Below are 24,314 nucleotides of genomic sequence, written 5' to 3'. Positions count from 1 at the left end.
TCACAAACTCTAACCATCGACGCTGTCTCATATTTAGTTCCCGTTGAGTAAACAAATACCGTAGGCTCTTGTGATTGCTAAATAATCTGAAGGACTCACCCAATAGATAATGCCTCTAAATACGTAAGGCAAAGACCACAGCTGCCAACTCCAAATCATGTGTTGGATAATTGAGCTCGTGAGGCTTAAGCTTACGAGATCCATATGAAATCGGTCGCTCCTCCTGTATCAAAACACATCTAAGACCCTGCAAAGAAGCATCTGTGTAGACAATATACTCTATCCTGCTCTGTGGGGTAGACAAAACTGGTGCAAAGGTCAACTTAGTCTTCAGCACACAGACCGTACACCCTTTTTGGTTAGATAAGTGAGTGGTCCTACTATCTTGGAGAACCCCTTGATGAACCTATGATAATATCCTACCAATCCGAGGAAACTCCAAATCTCGGTAGGTGAAGTAGGCTGTCCCCACTCAACCACTACTGAAATCTTGGCTGGATCTACCGCTATCCCCCTTTCTGACACTACGTGACCCAGAAATTTCACTTCCCGCTGCCAAAATTCACACTTCTCAAACTTGGCATATAACTGGTGTTCATGAAGCGTCTGTAACATTATACATAGATGTCTAGCATGATCGTCCTCTGATTTAGAATAAATCAAGATGTTATCAATGAAAACAATGACAAACTGATCTAAATAAGTCTTGAAACTCTATTCATCAAACCCATGAAAACTGCTGTTGCGTTAGTTAATCTGAAAGGCATGACATGAAACTCATAAGATCCATATCTAGTGAGAAACACTGTTCTTGGAACATCCTGCTTCATAACCTGAAGTTGATGATATCCAGACCGCAGATCAATCTTAGAGAAGTATGTAGCTCCCTTCAATTGATCAAAAAGATCATTAATCCTGGGCAGAGGGTACTTGTTACGAATAGTAACCTTGTTTAACTCCCTGTGATCTATACATAGGCGAAGTGAACCATCCTTCTTCTTCACAAACAGAACCGGTGCTCCCCAAGGTGAAGTACTCTTACGAATAAATCCCTGGCTGAGTAATTATTGAATCTGATCCCTCAGCTCTCGCATCTCCACTAGTGCTATCCTATACGGTGCCTTAGCAATAGGCGTAGTTCCTAGAGCTAAGTTAATTACAAAATCTATCTCGCAACTAGGCGGCAACCTTAGAATCTCCTGAAATACATCCAAAAATTCATGTTCAATTGGTATGCTATCCAATGATACAGTGGTCCCTTCCTCCATTTCCTCCTCCATATGGAACAAATAAGTGCTAGTGCCCCTGTTAGGACGTGGCATAGCGATGAAGTACATATCATGACCAGGTATGGTAAAAACAACAGACCTATCATAACAATCAAATTGGGCATGGTAATACGAAAACCAATCTATCCCAAGTATCACATCATAAGTATGCATGTCCAGGACCAAAAGATTGGCTAGAAATCTGAGTCTACCAATATCTAGTGTCACAGGCCCATCACTCTCATGTAGAATAGCTGTATTACCTAACCGTATAGAAATACCCTGAGGTCTACTGCATACCCGTGTTGTCATTCCAGATAAAGCAACAAAAGATCTAGCTACAAATGAGTGTGTAGCACCCATATCAAATAAAACACAACCTTTTGAACTATGGATAAGAAACATACCCTCAACAGCCTGAGGTGCCTGAATATCCTGCGGCATGGGTTGAAAACCCTGCCGTAATGCAACTGCTGCGGTGCCTGTCCATGATATTGCGGCGGTGCCGGTAATGCCGAAAATGTCTGTCTTTGAATCCTTGGAACCTATGGAGCGGGTAAAGGTACTGGCGCCCTTTGTCCCTGCTGCACATGCTGTCCCCGTCTCTGTCCTGCTTTAAGACACTACCTGGAGGTGTGACCATACTCTCCACAGGTATAGCAGCTACCCTGGAAAGTACCAAATGGCCTCCTCTGTCGATTAGCCTGTGGCTAACCTTGTTCTGCTTGTGTCCCCCATTCTGCTATCGCTGAATAGGTACCCCATCTTTGTTAGCATCCGAACCACCCTTATGCTTCTTCCAAGACTACTATCCTTGGAATTTGCTTTTGTCATTCTATCGGTATCCGTTGCTATTCCCTTTCTCAGCTGACTAATTAGCAGAGTCGCTGTCACCCCGCTTCTCACCCTTGACTTGTCTGAAGTTTACGGTCAACTGATACTGTTGTAGAGTGGCGTCTACCATCTGAGCGTAAGTAGTATAGGCTGGACTACCTATAATAGCTCTCCTGATAGACCACATTAGTCCCTTAACGAAACTATTGCGCTTCTTCTCCTCTATATCCATCTCATCTGGAGTAAAAAGAGATAAGCGCGTGAACTGCTGCTCATACTTTGCCACTGTCATGTTCCCCTGCTGCAGATTAAGAAACTCAGTTTTCATAGCTGCCTTGACTGCATAAGGGAAGTACTTTTCATTAAAGTATGCACTAAACTGATCATAAGTCAATGACACCCTCTCCTCTGTGGTGGTAACTGACTCCCACCACTGTAGTGCATCACCGACCAACTTGAAGGTAGCAAGTATCTATTTCTGAACCGCCGCGCACTGAACCCATCGAAGATGTCGCTCGATATCCTTCTTCCACTGATGAGTTGCTTTCGCATCGGTGGAGCCTGTGAATTCAGGTGGGCTCCCCTTTGTGAAAGAACTTCTAGCATTCTCCCAAGTATCAGTCTGAACAATCGGTGCTGGTATTGGTGTCGGCTGTACCTGAGGCTAATTCTGAAGTGCAGCTGTTACCTCTGCTTCTATAGCTCGAGCAATGAGGTCATTGATATGAGGAGGATACTCTAGATCTCTGACTTGATCTTGAGCCTGCTAAACTTCTTTCTGCTTTTCATAGAATTGACCATCATCCTGAAACTCTGGCAAATGCTGTTCTTCCTCCATTAGCTGACGCTGTAGGCGATCTTGTTGCGTACATGCCGCTCTCCTTTGTCTCCTATTTCCTTGCATGTTCTATCCTCTTTTAGCATTAACCATCTATTAACACGGAAAAAACAGACATCATAACAACTTAAACTGAACTGTAAAGGAATACAATGAATCCTAAACTTAAGCTCTAATCAAGAGAAAATACTACGCGAAAGTCTTAATACGAACCATCCTAGAGACACTTGAACCTAGAGTGCTCTAATACCAACTGTGATACCCCTCGGATCGGAGACACGGGTTGATCAGCCCAAGCCTGAACCCGAGGGAATATTAAACAATTAAAGTATTTTAAATGAACACAGATTACAAAACTGAATATGAATAAATAATTAACAGCTGGAAGAAATCTAAAATAGAATCCTTTAAAATTAAAAACTTAAAATCCAAAACCTCCAATAATTTAACAACTCGGGAATCCATCTCTAGTGGACCCCTAATAAAATCCAATTGAAATGTAATAAATAAAAGAACATCCAAAATTAAACCATGGAGAGAAGTCCTACGTCGTCGGAAGAGTGAGTAATAGTCTCTACTCAGCACGATCAGGTCTAAGTCTGGAATTGGCGAATACCTGAAAAATAGAAGTGGGTCAGGCCTACAAACAAGTTCTATCCTATTACAATCCAAGCAGAGACTCGATACGCATATACATTCTAACTAATTCAACAATAGCTATATAATCCATATGTATATATATCCACACTACAAGACTCTTACTGGGCTATGCAGGGGGTCTTAACCTGAATAGAAGACAACATGCAAAACGCACCTGAGTGGGCATAAGTACCTAAGCCTAACAGGGTATACCTCGACCTATCATATCCAGCAACGCATCCTACTGCATATACGCTTCCAAACCGACGACTCTGAGAATCAAACTCAGATCGCGGTACCATAAATATATACTTAAAGTCCGTCCTATCCGTCAATAAAAAATCTAGTTAGCCGTTCAGCTTATTCAGCCGCAGAGGCTTACATATAAGTAGGATTTTATTTTTATAATCCGTTCCCTTATTCCGATATAGGTAGGACATAGCGTTTCAAGCTAATCCAAACCTAGACATGCCACTGTCCCATACCGGTGCATGTAATTCAACATCTAATAGTTGATAAAACAAGTAATAAATGTAATTATCAACTACTTCGTATATCTAACAATCGATAGTGAAACATTACATACAAACACCAACTGTTCCATATTAAGCATGATTAAACTTTGTAATTTAACAGGCCCATTTGATATTACTCCGCATAGTCCCATAATTGATAATACAAATCATACATGCAACCATCAATTAAATCCAAGTAAGCATAATAGAATATATAAATTTACATGCTTATCTTAAAACCCTACACAGTTATAAAGGAATTTATAATACAGGTAACATATGTATACATCATTTTATCCATTACAGGCATATGTTCACTCTGTAATCTAACATGCTTATAATTTACCACAGAAAAATGAATAAACAATAACTCTATTCACAGATAAATTGCTACACATAAGGTTGTGCAATTTAAATCCTCAATCTCTATGAACAGTTTACCAATATACTTAGAAATTATATACTGTTCAAATAATAAAAATTAATTGGTTTATTATGCATTAACAAGCCCTATGAAGATTTAATTTGATCTTAGACCTCAACTAAACTTCCTAACTACAGCTCCTAAATACATCTGTAGTGTCGAAAATAAGGCCGGAATCAACCAAAACGTCAAAAATACAACAGAAGGGGAAGGAACCGCCTCCCTCATAAGGGGAGCTGCCTCCCCCTTGAGTGGAGCTGTCTCCACACCATGTGGAGCCTCCTCTACACTTGATGGAGCCGGCTCCCCCTTGTGGGGAGCCGCCTCTTTCCCCAGTTTTCCTTATCTGCTCGTTTTCCTTCACCTGTGTCACCTCCGGCGACGTCCTCAATTGCTAAGGCTGCTATTGGTTAAAATTATGTCCAAGTGTGATCTAGAAACAATTTAATGCTTTATTCGTTCACGGACATCAATCGAGACACAAAATATGCAACAAGAAGTTAGAACAAGCAGTTTACCATTCAAGAACACGTACTGTTCTAAATAAATCAACCATGCGAACCAGATTAATGTTAATGCTTCCCAATGTGTTACAGACTAATTCAACTCTTTATACATCAGTTTACATGAATTAATTCAGGAGTTACACAAGAAAGAATTAAAAACAACCAATACATAGCTTGTAAACACAACCAGTTTCTAAGCATTCAGAAATGCAATCTAGTTTAATTTTAATCTTTATTTAGTCCTGGAGTTGCATTAGACATGTAAAGAACATGAGCCAAAGGAAAAGAGTTAGGATTAGAACTTGCCTGCGAGATTTCGGTTCAAAATCCCAGCGTCGTGTTCCTAAGTTTTCCGGCGATTCCTACTATACTCCTCCTCTGTTCTCTCTCTGCCTCCACAGTCGTGAATAGGGTTCTAAAACCCTAACCAACCTTAATACTTATATTTATAGGTTTAAGGAAACACTAATCCTAATTTATAACATGATACAAAAATCTAAACTAAATAACAACTAGTCGGCTAACCGTGAAACTTATCAAACCCTAAACTGACTTACTCGGCCCATAAAACAAAAACCTAACTTGTAACTATGTGTGCTACCAATTAACAAAGCCACGTTAAATAATTAAAACATTTAAATTCAATTAAAACAATGCATCACGTAATGTAATTTAAATACACAATTAAACTGTTAAATCACCAATTAAATAAACACAATTAAATAATTATTAAATACAATTAAATAGTTAAATCAAACCAAAATATAAAAAAATTAAATAATTAAGCAAATATGCAATTAATCACACAAAATAAAATAAAACAATAAATACAATGCCGAGACTATCCTTTTAAAATTAGGAGTATTACACACGCCAAGTGTTCGACAAAGTTCCCGAATGAGTTTAGATGCTTCAAACCAAAATCTTCCAAAGATCAAATACCTCCAAGACTATCTAAGGAAGCTAAGGTTGAAGGTATTATGGCACTAAAGGCTCCAAAGAGAGCTAGAACTGACATAGTCATCCGTGAGCCCCAAGAAGGTTCAAATACTCTTATGGACATGAGCTCACCCCTTCTAGAGATACCAACTGGGTATTTTTCTATTTATACTACTAGAAGGATCGAGTTCACTCGTGATCACTTTTACAATGAGCACACTTAGAAGGCGTATAAAAATGTCTACAAAGGCAGGCCAATCAAAACTGAGAGGAATGTGAATTTGAAGAAGCTTCGTGATAGTGTTGGGCAGAAGCTTGTTGATTATATTGAGAAGAATAACTGGCTATTCTTCACCAACATGGATTGTAGCTTTTTGCCAAAGATGGTCACTACTTCTACTCGAATATTCGCAAAGTCAATGATGATGGATTCTTTGAAGTAATAATTTTTGGCATCGATTATCTCTTCACAGAATATAAATTTTGTGTTATTTTGGGTGTTCCAAAGAGAGTAAGTGGAACGGGGTATATTTTACCTATCTGAGGTCCGGGTCCTAAATGGCAAGAGATCTATGACACTCTATATGCACCGGGGTCTCCTAGGTATGTCGATCACATCCCCTCTCGTTATGTCACTGATGAGGCAGCGTTTCTGAATTTGTTTAACATGCCAATCTTGGCTATTTTGGGAAGAAGGATGGGATTACATTAAAATGAGCTCAGGTTCTGTATCTTTTTGCTATTGGAGCACAGATTCACATTACACCTTCTATTATGAATCTAATGATTACTTATTACAAGAACAATTCTAGGAGGAAATCCTCTCATTTCCCTATAATTATTGTGGGATTTTATAGGAAAAATCAGATATTGTTTCTTCCCTGGGCTTATCATCAGGTGATTCTGACTAAGTTAGATCTTCATGCTCTCAACAAGTCAAAGTTTGCAAGGGAAAATGCAAGGAAGGTTTAGAGAGGATCAGATACTACTCCATCTTAGATGCCAGAGATTACTAGGATATTTTCTTCCAAAGGGAATTTCTCGAGAGACGATGCGAATCTAATGTACTCTCTTCTACTTCATAATCAGAATACCATGTTTGAGAGAGTCATGGATGAGATACGAGATCTCAAGGTTGAAATGAGGCATATTAGAGGTCAGTAGGCAGGTGGTTCTACTAAGGATGTCTACAGACCTATTTTTTCAAATCCGTTTATGGTTGATGAGGATGATGATAGAGATGATACTGTTGCTGATAATGATGAGGATGGTAGTGATGGTGGTGGTGCTGATTTTGGTGATGTTCCAACCTCTATTGTTCCATTTGAGGGAGATGATGATGATTTGATCTGTCTATTTTCTTTCTCTCATACATTCATGCATCATGTTTTGTTAAGTTGAGGTTGTCATTATGTTTTGGGATATTGATTTTTGGCTGTGTAATGACATATTTCATCTTAATGACCTGTTTCTCTTTATTTTTCTTCTCTATAATTGCTTACTTTGTCAATTTGTTCCAAAAAGGGGGAGAACAAGTGGATAATTCATTTAGGGGGAGTTTTATAAAATGTTTTTTTTATTAAACTTTCACTGGTAGTTTTGCTTGATCTATGTGCAGGAAATTAGGTAAAAGTTTATCCAAGAAGAGAAAAGAACAGAGAATAATAATAAAAAAAAATATCCATGTCCTTGACAAATTGTGGTCTATTATTTTTTTGCTTGGGTAGATTATATTTGTTTTCGTGGTTTTGTCACGAAATTGTCAACGGGGGAGATTGTGAGATATAATTTATTGTAATTGGCTTTTTTCAATGTTAAAATAAGTCCGATCGAGTTGTAATTTTCATGTTACCAAATCAAGATTGAGATCGGCTATGGAATTGAAGAGTTATTCAAGTTTGATAAACCGAGATCTACGAAAAAGGTATGAACGACACTTTTAAGAAGTTATTTCCCACTTAGGATACTATACATGCATGGTATGTCTTTCGAAGTTACCAAAATAAGGAATTTTCCAAGTTTTAAACCTTCCCTCAAAAATTTGTTCTTTTGGAACCGGTACTAACTTTGGCTACCGGTTCAAGATCCTGTACTTCGAAGAATTGCATTATGTCCTTTGGGAACCAGTTTCAACATTTCTACCGATTCAAGTTGTTTGATACAGTTTAGGTAATTTGTTTCCTACTCTGTCTAAATTTCCTATTTGGTATAGACTTCTTTCCAAAAGCCTTATGCACGAAATTTACATTTTCATATGCATATCTAAGTCTTTGAAAGTCTATATAAACCTTGAATTACATCTAGGTTGATACGACTTTTGCATTACAACTTTTAATTTATTAAAAGACTATTTGAGAGATATTTTGCAGAAAATCAAGTATAATTTTTCTGTTTTTATTTCTTGAACACACACATAGACACAAGAGTGAATTTAGGGTGTTGTTCAATTCCTGATCGTATTCAAATTTTATTAAATATTGCATCTACAACGATCAGAGAAGCCGATCTATTTCATTTACATCAAATTCAAATCTTGAAGAAAATGGGTAAAACGATTGCACTTTGAAAGGGTCAAAGTATTTGAGGAGTGTTGCTTCTACCATCAATCCTTCTACAGAGATCAAGAGTAAGCCAGAAGTCAAGAGTTGTTGGATAGGACGTCGCAAAGCCAGAGGATTGTCAATAATTGGTTTTTGGTAGAATGATAGGGTGTGAGACTAAGTCAAAGTTCATTGTTCCTTGTTCCAAACATAGTGGATCGGTTTACTTTGGACTACACAATACACGACGTTTTTCCCACAACAATTAGTCTATTATACTAATTGGTGTTTCCTCGCTAAAAATCCTAGTGTCATCTCTCAAACTTTATTTGTTTTATTTTGCTTTTATTCTGCCAGTGATTAATTGATTTATTGCTAAATTAAGTAAAGTTGATTAAAATAGAAAGACACAGATTTTAATCTTTTCCTTAAAAACTTAAACTTTTCACATTATCTTCCGCTGCATAAACTCATAATTTCTAGAGAGAGATAGTTGTTAAAGAGAAAAAATCTCTATATTTTAGGTAAATAAAGTTTCTTGAAGCTAGGCATTATGGGGGCTTGTAGAGAAAAGAGTTAATTACACTCACACCCCCTGAAGTTTGCCATATTGACAACCAGATGAAAGTTAGCCCCATTTTGAACACTCACAATATTCTAATGACCTAGGGGTGAATAAGTCAACTTGCTTGATTTTTGTGATTGATTAAATTACCAACAATGATCAATCATTAAACATCCATAATCACAAATATGAACAGAAAATAAGCAAGTAAAGTAAAGTTTGAGAGATGACATAGAGATTTTTAGTGTGGAAACCCTATTGGATAAACTCATCCAACTCAGGAGAAAACCACGGAGAGCTTGACACCTCTGGCAAAATCGATCCACTATCTCAAAGCAAATTAAGTTACCAACTCTAACTTAGGCTCACACCTTCTCCATTCTTCCAAAAACTAGCTACTGAATGCCTTTGGCTTTGTGACCCCTCATAAAAACGCTCTCGACTTCAGACTTACTCCTCAATATTGACGGAACACAAACACTACTTGAATGATCTATTACCTTTGTAGTGACCAATTCCTCTCCTTTCGATAATATGAAAGAATTCTATTGCTTTAATCAAACTGAGTAAATCAATCAGATGAAGAACATCCACCTAAAAAAGATAATGTGGTTAAGTGTGTGTTCTAAAAAAGACAATATAATTTTTCCAAAATCTCTCTCTTTTAACTCCAACAATGGTGTCAAAGATGATTTTATATTTTCATCACAAAAATTATATTAGGGGTGTAGTTTATAGAGGTATTTATATCCAAGAGAGTCCTCAAAATAGTTAGAAAAAAGTTTTTAAATCGCACTAAGACATCTCAAAGAATTTGGATCAAAAAGGAAACTTAGAAGTTACCAAAAATATATTGAATCCCGCAATTATTACCAGTTGGACTGATTGGAATGTCTAGTCTGTAAAGAACAGAGATTCTGAGAAATGTGACTGGTCCAGGAAAGTGCGATTGGTCAGATTTGGCAGATTGCAACTCTGAGATAACCTCCGAGTATTGGCCAAGTGCGACTAGTTGAAATAAGTAGGATGGGTCAGATTTGTCCAGATTGCAATTTCTATTTCAAAAACTCAATTGTAATCCTATCTAGCTTAAATATAAATCACCCTCACTCATATACCTGTTCTAAGCGATTTTTCATCCAATCTCACGGTAAGAGGCTCTTCCAATTCAGCTCCGACGATCATTCACGATAAACCAAAAATTACAACTTGATCATCAAGCTTTGACACCGAAATTTGCCAACGCCTACCATAAACCTATATCTCAAAGACATTTATGTCATTCCGATTTCATATTTGGCATGGATGACCAATGCTGTTATTACACTGCAGTAATCTGATCACACCTCATCTTTCAGATATGTCCTTAGGGCTCCATAAACAAACTTAAGACAAAATTTACTCTCAAATTCACACACAAACAAATAGATTGTGAAAGTATGGTAAATAAAAATGAAGTAGTTCCACTTGTAGTTGTACAAACCCAAAATTTTTTTGAGTTTGGTATAAATATTTCAAAACAAATAATATGTAACAATATTTACAGAATGAGGTAACCAACATTACAAATAACTGCTGTGCTCTTATTTTTGAAACATGAAATTATAACAAAGGTTGACAGGAGAGAGTTAAATTACCATGAGAAAGGTGAATAGTCCTAGAAGAAGTTGTCGAGGTACTTGTTGAGGAGTTGGTGGACCAGTAGTCTGTACGCTTTTTCTGTAGGGTGAAAGCTATCCCAAAATAGGTATTTAGACACATCTGTACATGGCATGGAGATGGAGCAAAGATATGTCACTTCTATTCTACCAGTGCCACAGCACCCTGTATCTGCTATTTCGAAACCTGCTAGTGCCATAGATTTATATTACCAAGTGTGTGTATACATACACACTAGATCAATATACAAGAAAATGGAAAGATTATGATATTCCTAGTTGCGTGGAATAAATTTGAGATAGTCTAGTGGTATCATAACTAATAAAGCATTACCAAACAAGTTAAAAGGAAACAAAAGAAAACATGAATGTATCGAAATGAGGATTTTGGGGTAAATGATAGGAGGGACTAGACAAATAATATTTAGAAATAGTTTATTTTAGAAATAAGACTTTGTTTGTATACACATATAATTAAAGATGAATTTAAAACTTAACTATATATTATAAGCTTGTGATTGTAATATATACAGTAAAATCCAACTACTCGATAAAAAAAACAAAAAAGTTATAAAAATAGAATAGAATTATATATATATATATATATATATATATATATAGATTTCGTATGACCAGGCTGATTTATTTGGAAAAATTGAAAAAAAAAACAAAAAAAAATAATAATAATAAGGAAAAGAAAAAGAGGCCTGAATAATGATACAGTATATATTATAAGTTTGGTGACAGTTAATTTACCGTATGTATTGGGGTTTTGAATCAGATCAAGTAGAGGACTGTATATATCAATATATACAATCTTTGAATCAGGAAGTTTGCTGTCAAGAGATTTTAACTGCTCTGATAGCTTGCTGTTGAACAACTGTGCTGCTTCATTGTACTTCTCTACACAGTGTCTTTGTTCTCCTCCAAATAGACTTCTCTGTGATGGCAAACATCCACATGGCGGCAAACCCAGAACAGCAATTCTACGTGCACCCATCTTGTACAAGTCCTGACTTGGAAATAAAGTTAAAAAAAATTATAATTTTGACCATAAATGATAGTGGGATATATCCGATTAAATTTATGTAAGTACGAGATGTATTTAATAACGTTATGATGATATTATTTCTACTCTTGTTAATCACTTAGATACATCTGACTTTCATATTATTTATCATTATTCATTTTTGACATGTTAAATTCATATTAAACTCTCCAACAATTATGTAATTGAATTGCATTATAAAGTTTTGGTGTCGAGAAGGGATGTCATGTCAATAATTTTTTACCTATAAGTAATTATATAGTTCATGGAATTGAATCCTCCTTATATAATTATATAGTTCATGGAATTGAATCATCCTTATAATTTTTTGACACCAAAAGTTATATATTTTGCTGCCACTATACTTTAGTTTTAAATTTAAACTAGTGTTACATTGGGAGCACCGAATAGATATTCTGAAATTGCATATGTGCTGACCTAGCTAAAATATACCTGCATGAAATTAGAAGCTGAGTTAACCATAAGATTCGCGTATGAAGGAAAATCGTATTGTGATCTCCGGAAAGGAGTGAGAAAGTAGGTGTTGGTAATATCATTGCTGCCTGCTACCACTCCATACAGGCTGGAGGCTAAAATGGTGCTGCTTCTCTCATTGCCTACAACCCTTTCCAGCTTCTCTATGTACTCTTTGAACAAGTCTAACTGTTGTGACAGTGATATAACTGTCTGATATTTAACAAAAAAAATTTGTACAAAAATTTTTAAAAAGTAAAAGAAAAAAAAAAATTAGTAAATTTTGCAAAGAATATATATATATATATGTGTGTGTGTGAAAGCTTACAAAAGACAAAAACACAAGAAAGCAATAGAAAAGAAAATTGTGTACAGAAAGCTCAGATGTTAGAGGGTCATATCCTGCAGCACCAGAAGCAAAATTCACCCCGGTAGGGAGATCTTCAGTTTGCAGATTTGGATCAAGATATGCCGGCAAGAGCATTTTAATTCCCAATTCTTCCGCTGACAAATGAAGAGAATTTGGTAAAATCCAATTAATAGTATATATCAGTGGCAAAATTTGGTAAGTGTGAGAAAAGTTGTGTGTGTGTTTGTTTCTTAAATATATAATAAAAGTAAAAAATTTCATTCCTACCAAACAAGTCTGCGGGAACCTTTCCATTACTAAATCTTCCAGTTGGTTTTCCTCCCACGATGGCGAGATCCTTCCCATATGGACGAAAATTGGCTTTGGCTATTGTTTGGATATTGTTATTATTGCCTGTATCAACTATGGAATCACCAAACATAAAAACTGCAGGAATTGATTCATTGTGTGGAATTTTTGTTAGAGCTTGGGTGATATTGATCAAAAGGAAGACACATAACAAAGTTATTGATGAAGAAGAAAACGGAGAGAATTTTAGGTGAAGGACATGCATTGTTGTGGTGCAAATTCCTTCAAGGTTAGTCTCAGCCTAAATAGACTTCAAGATGATGATTGATGAGACGTGACTATTTGCGTAACCAATTCATCTACCATTATTGACTCTTTTAATGCTTCAATTTAAATAATTATATACATGGATTGTTTTTTTTGTTTTTTTGACTCGACAACGCACAACTTGAGATTGCATGTGACTCAATGCATTCTTGCACATTAGCACTAAGTTTTCAATTCCCAACTATTTTTCCAACTTCCTCTCTAATTTGATTAATTGCTCCGCAAGCTGATTAAGACAAATTAATTGACACTAAAATTCATACAAAAAAATTTTGTCCAACCAACACACAACTTACATACCATACACACAATTAAATATATTTTTCGTAGGGGTATGGGTGGTTGTACCCTACCACTCACCTGACAAGTACCTTCTCAAATCTTTCTTGCTCACTAAAGTCGAGCTTAACATCAAAATCAAGTTTAATGCATGTCTTGTGAAGCTCCTAATATCGGAAACAAGAATAATAATTCATGCATGGTTTTGAATAAATTTGATCATGTTCAATTTCAACTAGGCCTGCAACTCGGGCGGACTCAACTCGAAATAATCCAAGCCTAGTTCGAAATTTTGTGAGCTTAGACAATATTTTTCTAATTTCTGTTTGGCTCTAAGTTATATATATTTTGAACTCGAATTTAATTTGAGTTGAGCTTGGGTTGATACAGATAAAGCTCGAAAATATTATATATATATATATATATTTATAATTATTCTTAAGTAGTATAATAGTCAAATTGATAATGTGCTTGAAATTTATACTTTGAAGTTTCAGATTCAAGTTCGCCTCTAAAATTTGACTGGATCTCACACAAATATAGCAGCATTAAGGTTTAATGTAAAAATTCTATTATGCCCTTACATTGTTATGTCACAAATAGGTTTAAGTTACAAATATCTATGATTGGGAAAAGTCATTTATACCCTCACTCATTATTGCCCGCACAACTCATTTTAATAACCCACAGAAAGAGTGTTGTAAGCATATGAAAGAACACTCTCTTCCATCTCTTGATCTACATGCAGAGACCCAAGTTCCATCCATATCTCCTCCAACAACTGTTTCCGACGACGGCGACAGTGCGAGTGACCGGCGACGTTGTGACAACAAAGGAGAGGACAGCAACGCTGCCAGTCGACAGAGACCCAAGTTCCATCCATATTCCTCCAACGCCTGTTTCCGACGACGGCGACAGTGCGAGTGACCGGCGACGTTGTGACAACAAAGGAGAGGACAGCAACGCTGCCAGTCGACAGAGACCCACGTTCCATCCATATCTCCTCCAACGCCTGTTTTCGACAACGGCGACAGTGCGAGAGACCGGCGACGTTGAGATAGCAAAGGAGAGGACAGCAACGCTGACGATTGGCAACGTTCTAATGATATGGAGGCTGAAGGGACGATCGGCGACGACGATGGTTTTTGAACTGTTGTTGAGTGGTTCACCGGGCTGTTTTGCTTTATTATGAGGGCTCGGACTTGGGGTTTGCGACAATGGCGATAGTGTTCAACGTTATGACTCGTTTGGATTTTGTGCGATTGAAAAGAAAGGGGTTTTAGGTTTGGTGTTATTGTATTGGGTTGCAGAGGTAGCTAATGGTAATAGTCCCTCTTTTTCTTATTGTTGTTCTTCAAATCTTGATGATGATTTATGGGATGTGCATATGATTGATCACTAAAAGCAGAACCCCTTTGCTGAATCAAAACCCTAACAACGAAGCCTCTAGTTTTGTTTGAAGGTCGTCGTTGATTTTGAGGATTAGGGGGTAATGATAAGGTAGGTTATAATGTTTTGGAAATGATTTGGTTATAGTTTTGTTTCGTGGGATTGATGGTGGTCGATTTTTGTTTTTTTAGCAAAGCAATATTTGTTTGTTAATGGTGGGTTGATCACTATGTTTGGCAGCTGATTATAAATACTCCAGTAAGGACAAAAATCTCTCCGGTGGAACACGAGATCTGTTCCCGGTGATCATTGTAGTGGCAGTAAAAAAAGCCAAATAGTATATCGGATAATAAAGGTTATATATATATATACACATATATAAAATTATACCTGTTTAATTTTTTATTTAAGCGTCAAATTAAAATTTTCAAATCAAATTTAGCGATTCTTCTTAATCTTCTTTCTTCTTCTGTCCCAAAATATAAAAAAACAAATAAAATCTTCTTTCAAACAAAGTCACCGATCTCGTTTCCTTACTTTTCTTCTTTCCTAATTTACAAGTTCTTTCCAAAACTTTGATTGAAAGACGAAGCTACAGTGTTTGCCGAAGAAGACGAAGCTATAGTGCACTGGTTTTGTGAGTGAATCTGTGAATGGTATGAAATTGTGTTTAATTAGTTTTGTTCGGTTATTTTTGAACTGTTATTAAATTGTGGAAAAATTAATGGAAAATTCTGAAAATTTTATCGTGATAAATTTTACAATGTCCTAAGTTATGTTAGGTTTTAAATACTACAAAATAGTTGGCATATTATGTATTAGAAGAAATTGACTTTTACACTTCTAATTTAAGATGTTAGAATAAATTGAAAGTGTATTGATGTAAGTTTCAATTCTATTCCTGTAAGGCAATGTTTTATTACTGATCACTACTATAAAATAGTTGGCATATTCGTATTATGAGGAATGGATGTTTTAAACTTCCAAGTTAAGATCTTAAAATATATTTTCCTATAAAGTTTTATTAGTGATAAATACTAAAAAATAGTTGGAATATTCGGTATTATAAAGATGTTATATTTTAAACTTCTAATTTAAGATATTAGAATAAATTTTCCATTGGATTTCTCGAAGGCAATGTTGTAAGCCATTTTTAGTTGTAATTGAGAATTATGATTGATAATTATAAATAATGTTGTTGTAGTTTTAAACTTTCAATTTAAGACCTTACAAAAAAAAAAAAAAAAAAATTCTTGGTAATTATAAATAACTTAATGGTTGAACTTTTAAACTTCCAATTTAAGATCTTAGAATAAAATTTCCATTGTAATCTTGTAAGGCTTTTATACAATTTGTAATGTTAATTGAGAATTATAATTGTTCATTGTAAATAACTTAACATGGCTGTAATGTTTCTCAAAATAAGAAGAAAAAAGTTTGGAAGTCCATATTTGATTTGGAAAAAGTTAAATCAATAAGTAAACATAGTTGTAATTTTAATGAAAATAGAATGCCCAAAAAGGTTAGAAGTGAATGTTGGACCTGGAAAAAGTTAAATAAATCATTAATTTTGTTATTTGTAGCATAATTAAATATTTGTAGTTGAGGAAGTTGGATCTGTGATATATTATGTATGTTGAACAATATTAATAGGTCACAAAACGGTACAAATTAAGAAAATAGTATATATATATATATATATATATATATATATATGTGTGTGTGTGTGCGCGCGCGCGCTATTTGAATTAAGGTTGGAAGTGTATGTTTGAATTGGAAAAAATATAAAAAATCATTAATTTTGTTATTTGTAGCAAAATTAAATATTTGCAGTTGAGGAAGTTGGATCCCTGCAAGATATTGCTTGTTCATTTGTTTTTAAATATATATATTTATATATATGTTGTAGGTTTTTTATTTGAATTATTTGAATGGAAGAGGTATTAAATAATATTGAAGACACCACAGATACATGAAACGCTCATATTGCAGGGCCGATGTCATAGAATAGAAACTAAGAATTGGTAAGAAGTTTAAAACCGAGGAAGAGGCATATGATTTCTATAATTCATATGGCGGTTGAGTCGGTTTTAGTATCCGCAAAGAGTATTTTAATAAAAGCAAGAAAACTGGTAAATTGTCATCGTGATTGTTAACATGCTCCAAGGAGGGTTTTAGGGTTGGCGACATTTGGGATAGTAATACAAAGACTCTTATGGATAAAACACGAACCGGTTGCCGTGCTCGAATGCCTATACAATATTGCAAGTATACCCATAAGTTGGAAGTTGCAAAATTTGTTGAAAGTTACAACCATCCGTTGATAATTGATGAATGCGTGCACATGCTGTCATCCCAACGTAGAATTACCCGCGTTCAAGCCATTGACTTGGAATTGGCTTTTGATTCTGGAATAACCCCTCGCAATTCATATGAGTTGATGGGAAGGCAAGCTGGTGGAAAAGAATCAATTGGGTATATAAAGTTAGATTTACAAAATCATTTAAGAACTAGAAGACAAAATGAGCTTGAATATGGAGAGGCAGGATGGCTTATGAATTATTTTGAGACTCAGTCTTGTGAAGATCCATCCTTCTTCTATGCATGCTAATTGGATACTGATCAACTGATCACAAATATATTCTGGGCAGATTAAGAAATGATAGGTGATTATTGTAATTTTGGAGATGTTGTAAGTTTTGACACAACCTACAAAGTTATACATGGCAACCGTCCATTTGCAAGTTACTTGGGGTTGAATCATCACCGGGAGACCGCTGTGTTTGGAGCAGCATTCATGTATAACAAGACTGCAGATTCATTTGTTCGGTTGTTTGAAACTTTTTTGAAAGTAATGTCTGGTAAAGCGCCAAAGACAATCTTCACTAATCAAGACGCTGCAATGGGAAAGGCATTACGCAGGTGATTTCAATTCAGATCTCCACTCTTTGCATTTCATTTTCTATTATGTAATTGGCAATGGTGTATGTTATTACATAGTTATATTACAGTAAATAATTTTGCAGATGATGCCAGGGACACAGTAGCATCTACGTATTTGACACATAATGCAAAATGCATAGAAGCATATAGCGTTTTTGTTTAGACGTGCCTAAGGCTTAAAGAAGGTGTTATCAAAATTAATGTTTCAAATTGAGGAGGAGGAAGAATTTAGCAGGGAATGGAATTTAATGATAACGGAATATGGTCTTGTTAGTAACACGTGGCTTACAAATCTATTAGGTTTGAAACATAGATGGGCCATGGCATTTATCAAATATGTCTGGTCTGCGGGTATCCGCAGCACACAACTGAGTGAAAGCTTCAATGGTTGCTTGAAGGCATACTTATCCAGGCAATTGATTCTTCTAGATTTCTTTACACACTTTGAAAGGCTGTTGTCCGACAAGCGTTACAAGGAGTATGTAGCCGAGTATGGGTTACTCCACAATCTACCTCAACTGAAAACGAACTGTAACATATTAGTAGAGGCGGCAAACCTATACATAAAGGCTATATTTGATGTTTTCTAGGACGAGTTCTTAGCAGCTACTACCGGTCAGATGCTCATTGGTTACAGTCCTATCGATAGGAATGGAGGCTGTGTTTACAAAGTCGTTGGTGAGGATGGGATGTGTCACGCCCTGGTTTCCTAAACACAGTCTCATGCCATGAATATAATAGAAATTTAAATAAAAATTAAATTTTTTATTTTTATTTTTATGTTCTTTACTTATTTACTTCATCACGCCATGAACAACTAAGCCTTGTATATACTAGTATGGTGTCTAATCTGGTTAAGCTTATATGAATAATTAAAGTCAAATTTAAATCGCATTTAAAAAAATGATTCCCGAGATCTAACAAAATGATTTAATTCTCAGTAGTGGTGCATTTCTTACTATCCCAACAAGAAGATGGTATTCATAAGGTCATCATTAGCATCAACTAAATAGGCTAGTAACACTTTTTACCTATTGTCATTTATTTACAATATCATTTATTTATAATATTCATATTCATATACATATAGAGATAATGATCACTTGTACCATATCAATTTCCTTATCCAAAGACAAGGGGATGATATTCGTTCCTTTGTCTTGTCGTGAAGACGTTCTTCAGGATTTTCACCATTCTCGGCTTGCAGTTCATCCTGGTGGTACGAAGATGTATCACAATTTGCGGCGACAGTTTTAGTGGCAGGTCATGAAACGGGATGTTTCACAGTTTGTGGCTCGATGCCTTACTTGTCAGCAAGTGAAGGCAAAGTATCAGCGACCAGCAGGATTGTTGCAACCATTACCAGTAGCTGAGTGGAAATGGGAACATAACACTATGGATTTCGTAACAGGACTTCCGAGGTCTCAGGCAAGGAATGATGCCATTTGAGTTATAGTTGATAGGTTGACTAAGACGACACATTTCTTGCCCATGGCAGTGACAGATAGTGCAGAGAGACTGAGTGGACTGTATGTGAGGCAGATTGTTAGGCTTCATGGAGTTCCTGTATCTATTATTTCGAATAGGGATCCGCGGTTCATGTCTTACTTTTGGTAGGACTTTCAAGAGGCTCTTGATACAGGACTTCATTTTAGCACAGCATTTCACCCTCAGACTAATGGTCAGTCAAAATGTACCATTCAGATATTGGAGGATATGTTACGGTCTTGTATTCTGGATTTCGGGGGTAGTTGGGAGGACTACTTACCTTTGGTTAAATTTGCCTACAACAACAGTTACAAGACCAGTATTGGCATGGCGCCTTTTGAGGCATTGTATGACAGACCTTGTAGATCTCTAGTTTGTTGGACCGAGGTCGGTGATACCGTCGCCTTAGGTCCTGACATTATCATTGAGACTATAAAGAAAATCAAGTTGATTCGATAGCAGTTGGCTACCACACAAAGCAGACGAAAGAGTTACGCTGACAGGAGGAGGCGATCCTTGTCTTTGAGGTAGGGGACCATGTCTTTTTTAAGATTTCTCCGCGCAAGGGGCTTCTGAGATTTCAACAGACTGGCAAGTTGTCTCCTAGGTTCATTGGACCATTTGAGATTTCGGAGCGCGTCGGTGAGGTTATTTATCGTTTGGCATTATCGCTAGACCTAAATAGGGTTCATGACATCTTTCATGTCTTTATGCTGAGGAAGTACGAGCCGAATCCATCGCATGTTCTACGGTGGACTGATGTGGTTGTTGATGGGGATGTGACCTACGAGGAAGGTCCGGTCCGGATTCTTGATTCACGGGAGTAAGTCTTGCGGACCAAGACCATTCCATTGGTCAAGGTCTTGTGGAGACACCACGGCATTGAGGAGGCTACCTGGGAGCTCAAGTAGGAGGTTTGCTCCCAGTATCCCCATTTGTTCTTTCTTTCAAGTTCGTCTTGATTTCGAGGATGAAATCTCTTTAAGGTAGGGAGGTTGTCATGACTCGTTCTTTTCCCTCCTTCCTTTTTTTTTTTCCAGCATTTTTCTTTTTTATCCATTTTCGTCTTTTTCCTGTTTCGTTTTTTTCCTATTTCGTCTTTTCCCGTTTATCATTTTCGTTGCATAATCTCACTTTTTGTGCTCGGATTTGATTTTGGCTTTGCATACATCCATGATATTTAATTTTCACGATGTCTACATTTTTACTTTTGTTGAAAAGTATGCTAGATGTTTACTTTTCTTATAAAGGGCATGGATGCATAACTTTTTGGAAATATTTTTGACCTTTGGGGTTTTAGTATAATTATATAAAGTAATTATTTTTAGTCTTAGGGACCATTTTACAATTTAATTTGAAAGATATTTTGAAAAAAGGACCTTTTTACAATTTTTGAAAAGTGTGACAAGTGTCACACTCCTATGGTGCCACTTGTTGGCATTGGGGTGGAAAGACTTGGAAGTATAATCTTGTAACATATGGAGGGTGGAGAGTCACCCACTTGTTGGCCTAGGATTAGAGCACTTGTTGACTTGGATTGTTGACAAGTGTAGGCTTAGGATTAAGCCTAGGAAGGAGCCATGGATCAGTGACAAGTGTAGGCACCTAATTTAGTCTTGCATTGTGTGTGTGTGTGAGGTAGTGCAAGAGCACATAGTGATTGAAGAATCCCACCATATTTAGTTTAGGGATTGTGTTTTTATTTCATTTTATCTCTTTTCTCTCAAACCCTAACCTTGTCACCATTGAAGCAAAGCTTGGTTTAGAGCCTTAAGCTTCATTTTGGCCTCCTTCCACTCACCTTAGACCCATAAGCTTAGAATATTTTATCTTCCTCTCACTCTCCTCTATAAAACCCTAGCTTGGTTTCCCATTTTGAGCTTGGTTGCTTTGGTTTATAGAGATTTAATTCTCTATTGAGTTAGGGGGTGTTCTAAATTATGTTTTTGATGGTTTATATGTTTTATAACTTGGTACAAATGAACTATATGTCTTTAATCTAAATCTTTAAGTTGATAGTTAATGGTACCTTGCATGAAATTAAGCTAAGACATGATTTTTGGAAAGGCCATAACTTGATTCACAACTTATGTTAATTCGATGTCATTTATAGTTGTTTTGAAATCTAGAGGAATTAATTAATTAATTTTCATTTATATGTTCATATGACTTAAATCAAGTTTTGAAGTGATATAGGTAATGATCATTATAGGTTCTTGAACATATATTAAAATGAGTATGTTTGGATGAGATATGAAATCTAGAGAAATTAATTGTCTTGTTTAATTAATTTCTATCCTTGTTGTATTAATGATTTCAGTATGTATTTTATGCCAATTGCATGTTTAAATCATGATTCTAGACTTGTACTATAATTGTGGGATTGTGTTCTTATATTGAAGGACATTGTTATAAAGAGTAACAAGTTGCATAATGATTATTCAACATTCTTCATGCCATTGTAGTTGTGAACTTAGAGCATATGTTGTGTTTCCAAAATTGGTTTGTGCATGGTAAATGGTTTCACATTGTATATATTTATGTTTATATTAATATATATACGTTGTTACACAAATTGTTAATTTTGGAAACTTGGGATGTCGTTATGACTAAGGCTAGGGTATGGTTCTAGTATGGGGGATTGTCCATTTACAAGTCTAGTGCGCACATAGGGAAGTTACCCATGGGCTAATAACCCTAAAGTAACTATGGTGTCGGTCTGATCCGACATGATGTCCAAGTATCTATTTTGGTTTGATTTCGCATTTAAATTCCAAGTCGATAACCTTATGAGTTTATGTCTTATTGCATTGTGTTGGAAATTCCAATGTAGGTTGAACATTATGAATTTATTTTTATCAAATTGCAAAGTTGTATAAAGTAGGTTCATGTATGCTCATTCCCTACGAGTAAACTTGTTTACTCACCCCAAAGTTACTAGGTGTTTTTCAGGTAAAGAAGTATTATTGTGGAATGCACAATACTCTTAGAATTGCTTGACTACTTGGAGTATTTTTGTTATATTAGAATATGCATTTGTTAGCATATCATGTTCCATTTTGGTTTATTTTGACAAAACATGTATTTAATTTTCAAACTATGTAATGTGCACTTAAGTGCACATTTTGACACTCTTTGGATGTATATGTAATGAGGCCAAGGGCCAAAGACACTTATATGACATGTATGTTAGTTTAACTTCATAGTTTGTTTATGAAATATATGAGATTTCAAGGGTTAAAGGGTCATATTTTGCATATGACATGCTATAAGGCCGTAGGCCATTTTAGCGTGTCTACTTATTCATTTTACGTATGCGTGCATGTTTACATTTCACAAAACTCTTAAGTTCCAACTTTTGAACTATTTTTGGATGATTTATGAAAATTTAAGCAAAATTCATGCATTGGGGTATCATTTAAAGCTTCATTTTGATTTAGCATGTTTTAGATGCTTGCATGAGGCTAGGGAATGTTTTGAAACTTGTCCAAATCAAATGGGAAGCATACATAGCTTTAGGATTGAGCCAAACACCTTCCCCATGGATTGCAGCAACTCTTTCTGCTACTACCATGTCCATCGGTCGGCTGATAGCAGTCATCAGCCGACTGATGACTGTTCGAGACCAATTCCAGTAGCCATTTTAAGAAAATCATCATTTTAGCCGGCTGATGATTGGGGTCGACCGGCTAATGATTGGGGTTCGGCTGGCTGATGATGGGGGTTTAGCCAGCAGATCCTCCCTGGAACCTTCCCCTTTTGATTTTCTTGGATAACTTTGTTGCAGTAACTTCAGAGAGCCATAACTCCTTCATTTCTAATCCAAATCAGGTCGTTCTTGAGTCTAAATTAAGAGCTTGAAGTTACATTTCCAATGATACTAACCATGCATTAAAAATCCAACCGTAGTGAGAGTTATTGCAGTTTTAGTGAGATAGGGTCGCGGTTTCTCTAAATCAGAGAATGCTATTTTGTTCTTGTTTTCATATCTTTTCTGTCCGGACTCTAAATCAGGTGATTCTTGAGTCTAACTTCATTAATTTTTTTGTTGTCTTTCCAATTGTATGCTTAGTAGTATCCATTTCTCTATGAAATGACTATTTTGCCCCTAGGTTCATTTTTGTCCGTTTTTGAGACGTTGTTTCCGTATTCGTTTTCTTGTACTCCATGTTTGCCAATTCATTGCCTCATCGATATATATTAAGAAGGTGGACTAGAATTGCTACAGATGGCAGCTTGGAGGAAAATCTTTTCGATGAAGTGATTATCGATGCGGATCCCAAAATTGAGGTTAGGAGACGGCATAGGGTACTTTGTCGTGTTTTGAAATTTCTTCGATTACATCAGAAGATAAGGACGGATACAATAATTTATTAGTTAAAGCCATGGAGTGGAAAAAAAATGCCCAATCAAGTTGTAGGCGTAGGTTTGTTGAGAAGAATGCAATTTATATTGGTCATAAAGGCAAAAACCAATATCTAGGGAGTAACAAAAATAGTGACAAAATCCCCAGTAGCCTCAAGTGTAAAGATACACGAAAAGAAAACTTTAAGAGGTTAAAACCGACAATGGATCTAAAGAGTCGCAATAAGACCAAATCAATGAAACAAATGGTTCAAGTTGAGGTACTGCTTTCCAAGTACTTTCATAAGTAATACTAGTTTTGTCTATTAAATTATGTATACGTAATAATTCTCATAATTGTGTTGTAGAATTACAATGAAGCCCTTCAATCCAGAGAGGCATGTGGCAGTAGTCATAGTTGAACAATCCCCAACCAGACTATATTTGTGAATGTGAGTATTGTTGCATAACAATTTTCAGCACATTGCTTAACATATTCATTATGGTTACAAGGATATCTCTTGTGAAATGTTTAACAACATTTATTTTGTAGGGCTGTGAAATTCTTGCTAAATTTCTCAATGAAAAAAGTTATGTCATGCCACCACAACGTGTAATGCATAACACAAGGTTTTGGC

The 24,314-nt window shown here is 35.9% G+C and overlaps 2 protein-coding genes across 2 annotated transcripts; one reads left to right on the top strand and one right to left on the bottom strand.

Annotated features, from left to right (window-relative positions):
* Positions 1-10,493: 10,493 nt before the first annotated feature.
* On the bottom strand, positions 10,494-13,203 carry LOC132279612 (GDSL esterase/lipase EXL3-like). The gene is made up of 5 exons (XM_059781631.1): positions 12,886-13,203; positions 12,622-12,752; positions 12,228-12,461; positions 11,483-11,738; positions 10,494-10,913 (listed from the first exon to the last, which is right to left on the bottom strand). Exons 1-5 carry the CDS (start codon positions 13,169-13,171, stop codon positions 10,726-10,728), a joined length of 1,095 nt encoding a protein of 364 aa, XP_059637614.1. The 5' UTR covers positions 13,172-13,203; the 3' UTR covers positions 10,494-10,725.
* A 3,913-nt stretch (positions 13,204-17,116) lies between these two features.
* Positions 17,117-17,512, top strand: LOC132280057 (protein FAR-RED IMPAIRED RESPONSE 1-like). Its single transcript, XM_059782164.1, has one exon. It carries the CDS (start codon positions 17,117-17,119, stop codon positions 17,510-17,512), a length of 396 nt encoding a protein of 131 aa, XP_059638147.1.
* Positions 17,513-24,314: the final 6,802 nt, after the last annotated feature.

Source organism: Cornus florida, unplaced genomic scaffold (assembly GCF_030987335.1).
Source record: "Cornus florida cultivar Cherokee Brave unplaced genomic scaffold, ASM3098733v1 CherokeeBrave_3.0.0_Hap2_Chr10, whole genome shotgun sequence".
NCBI classification, from domain to species: domain Eukaryota; kingdom Viridiplantae; phylum Streptophyta; class Magnoliopsida; order Cornales; family Cornaceae; genus Cornus; species Cornus florida.
Note: the sequence above shows the minus strand (reverse complement) of the source record. Positions and strands in the feature narration are given on the sequence as shown.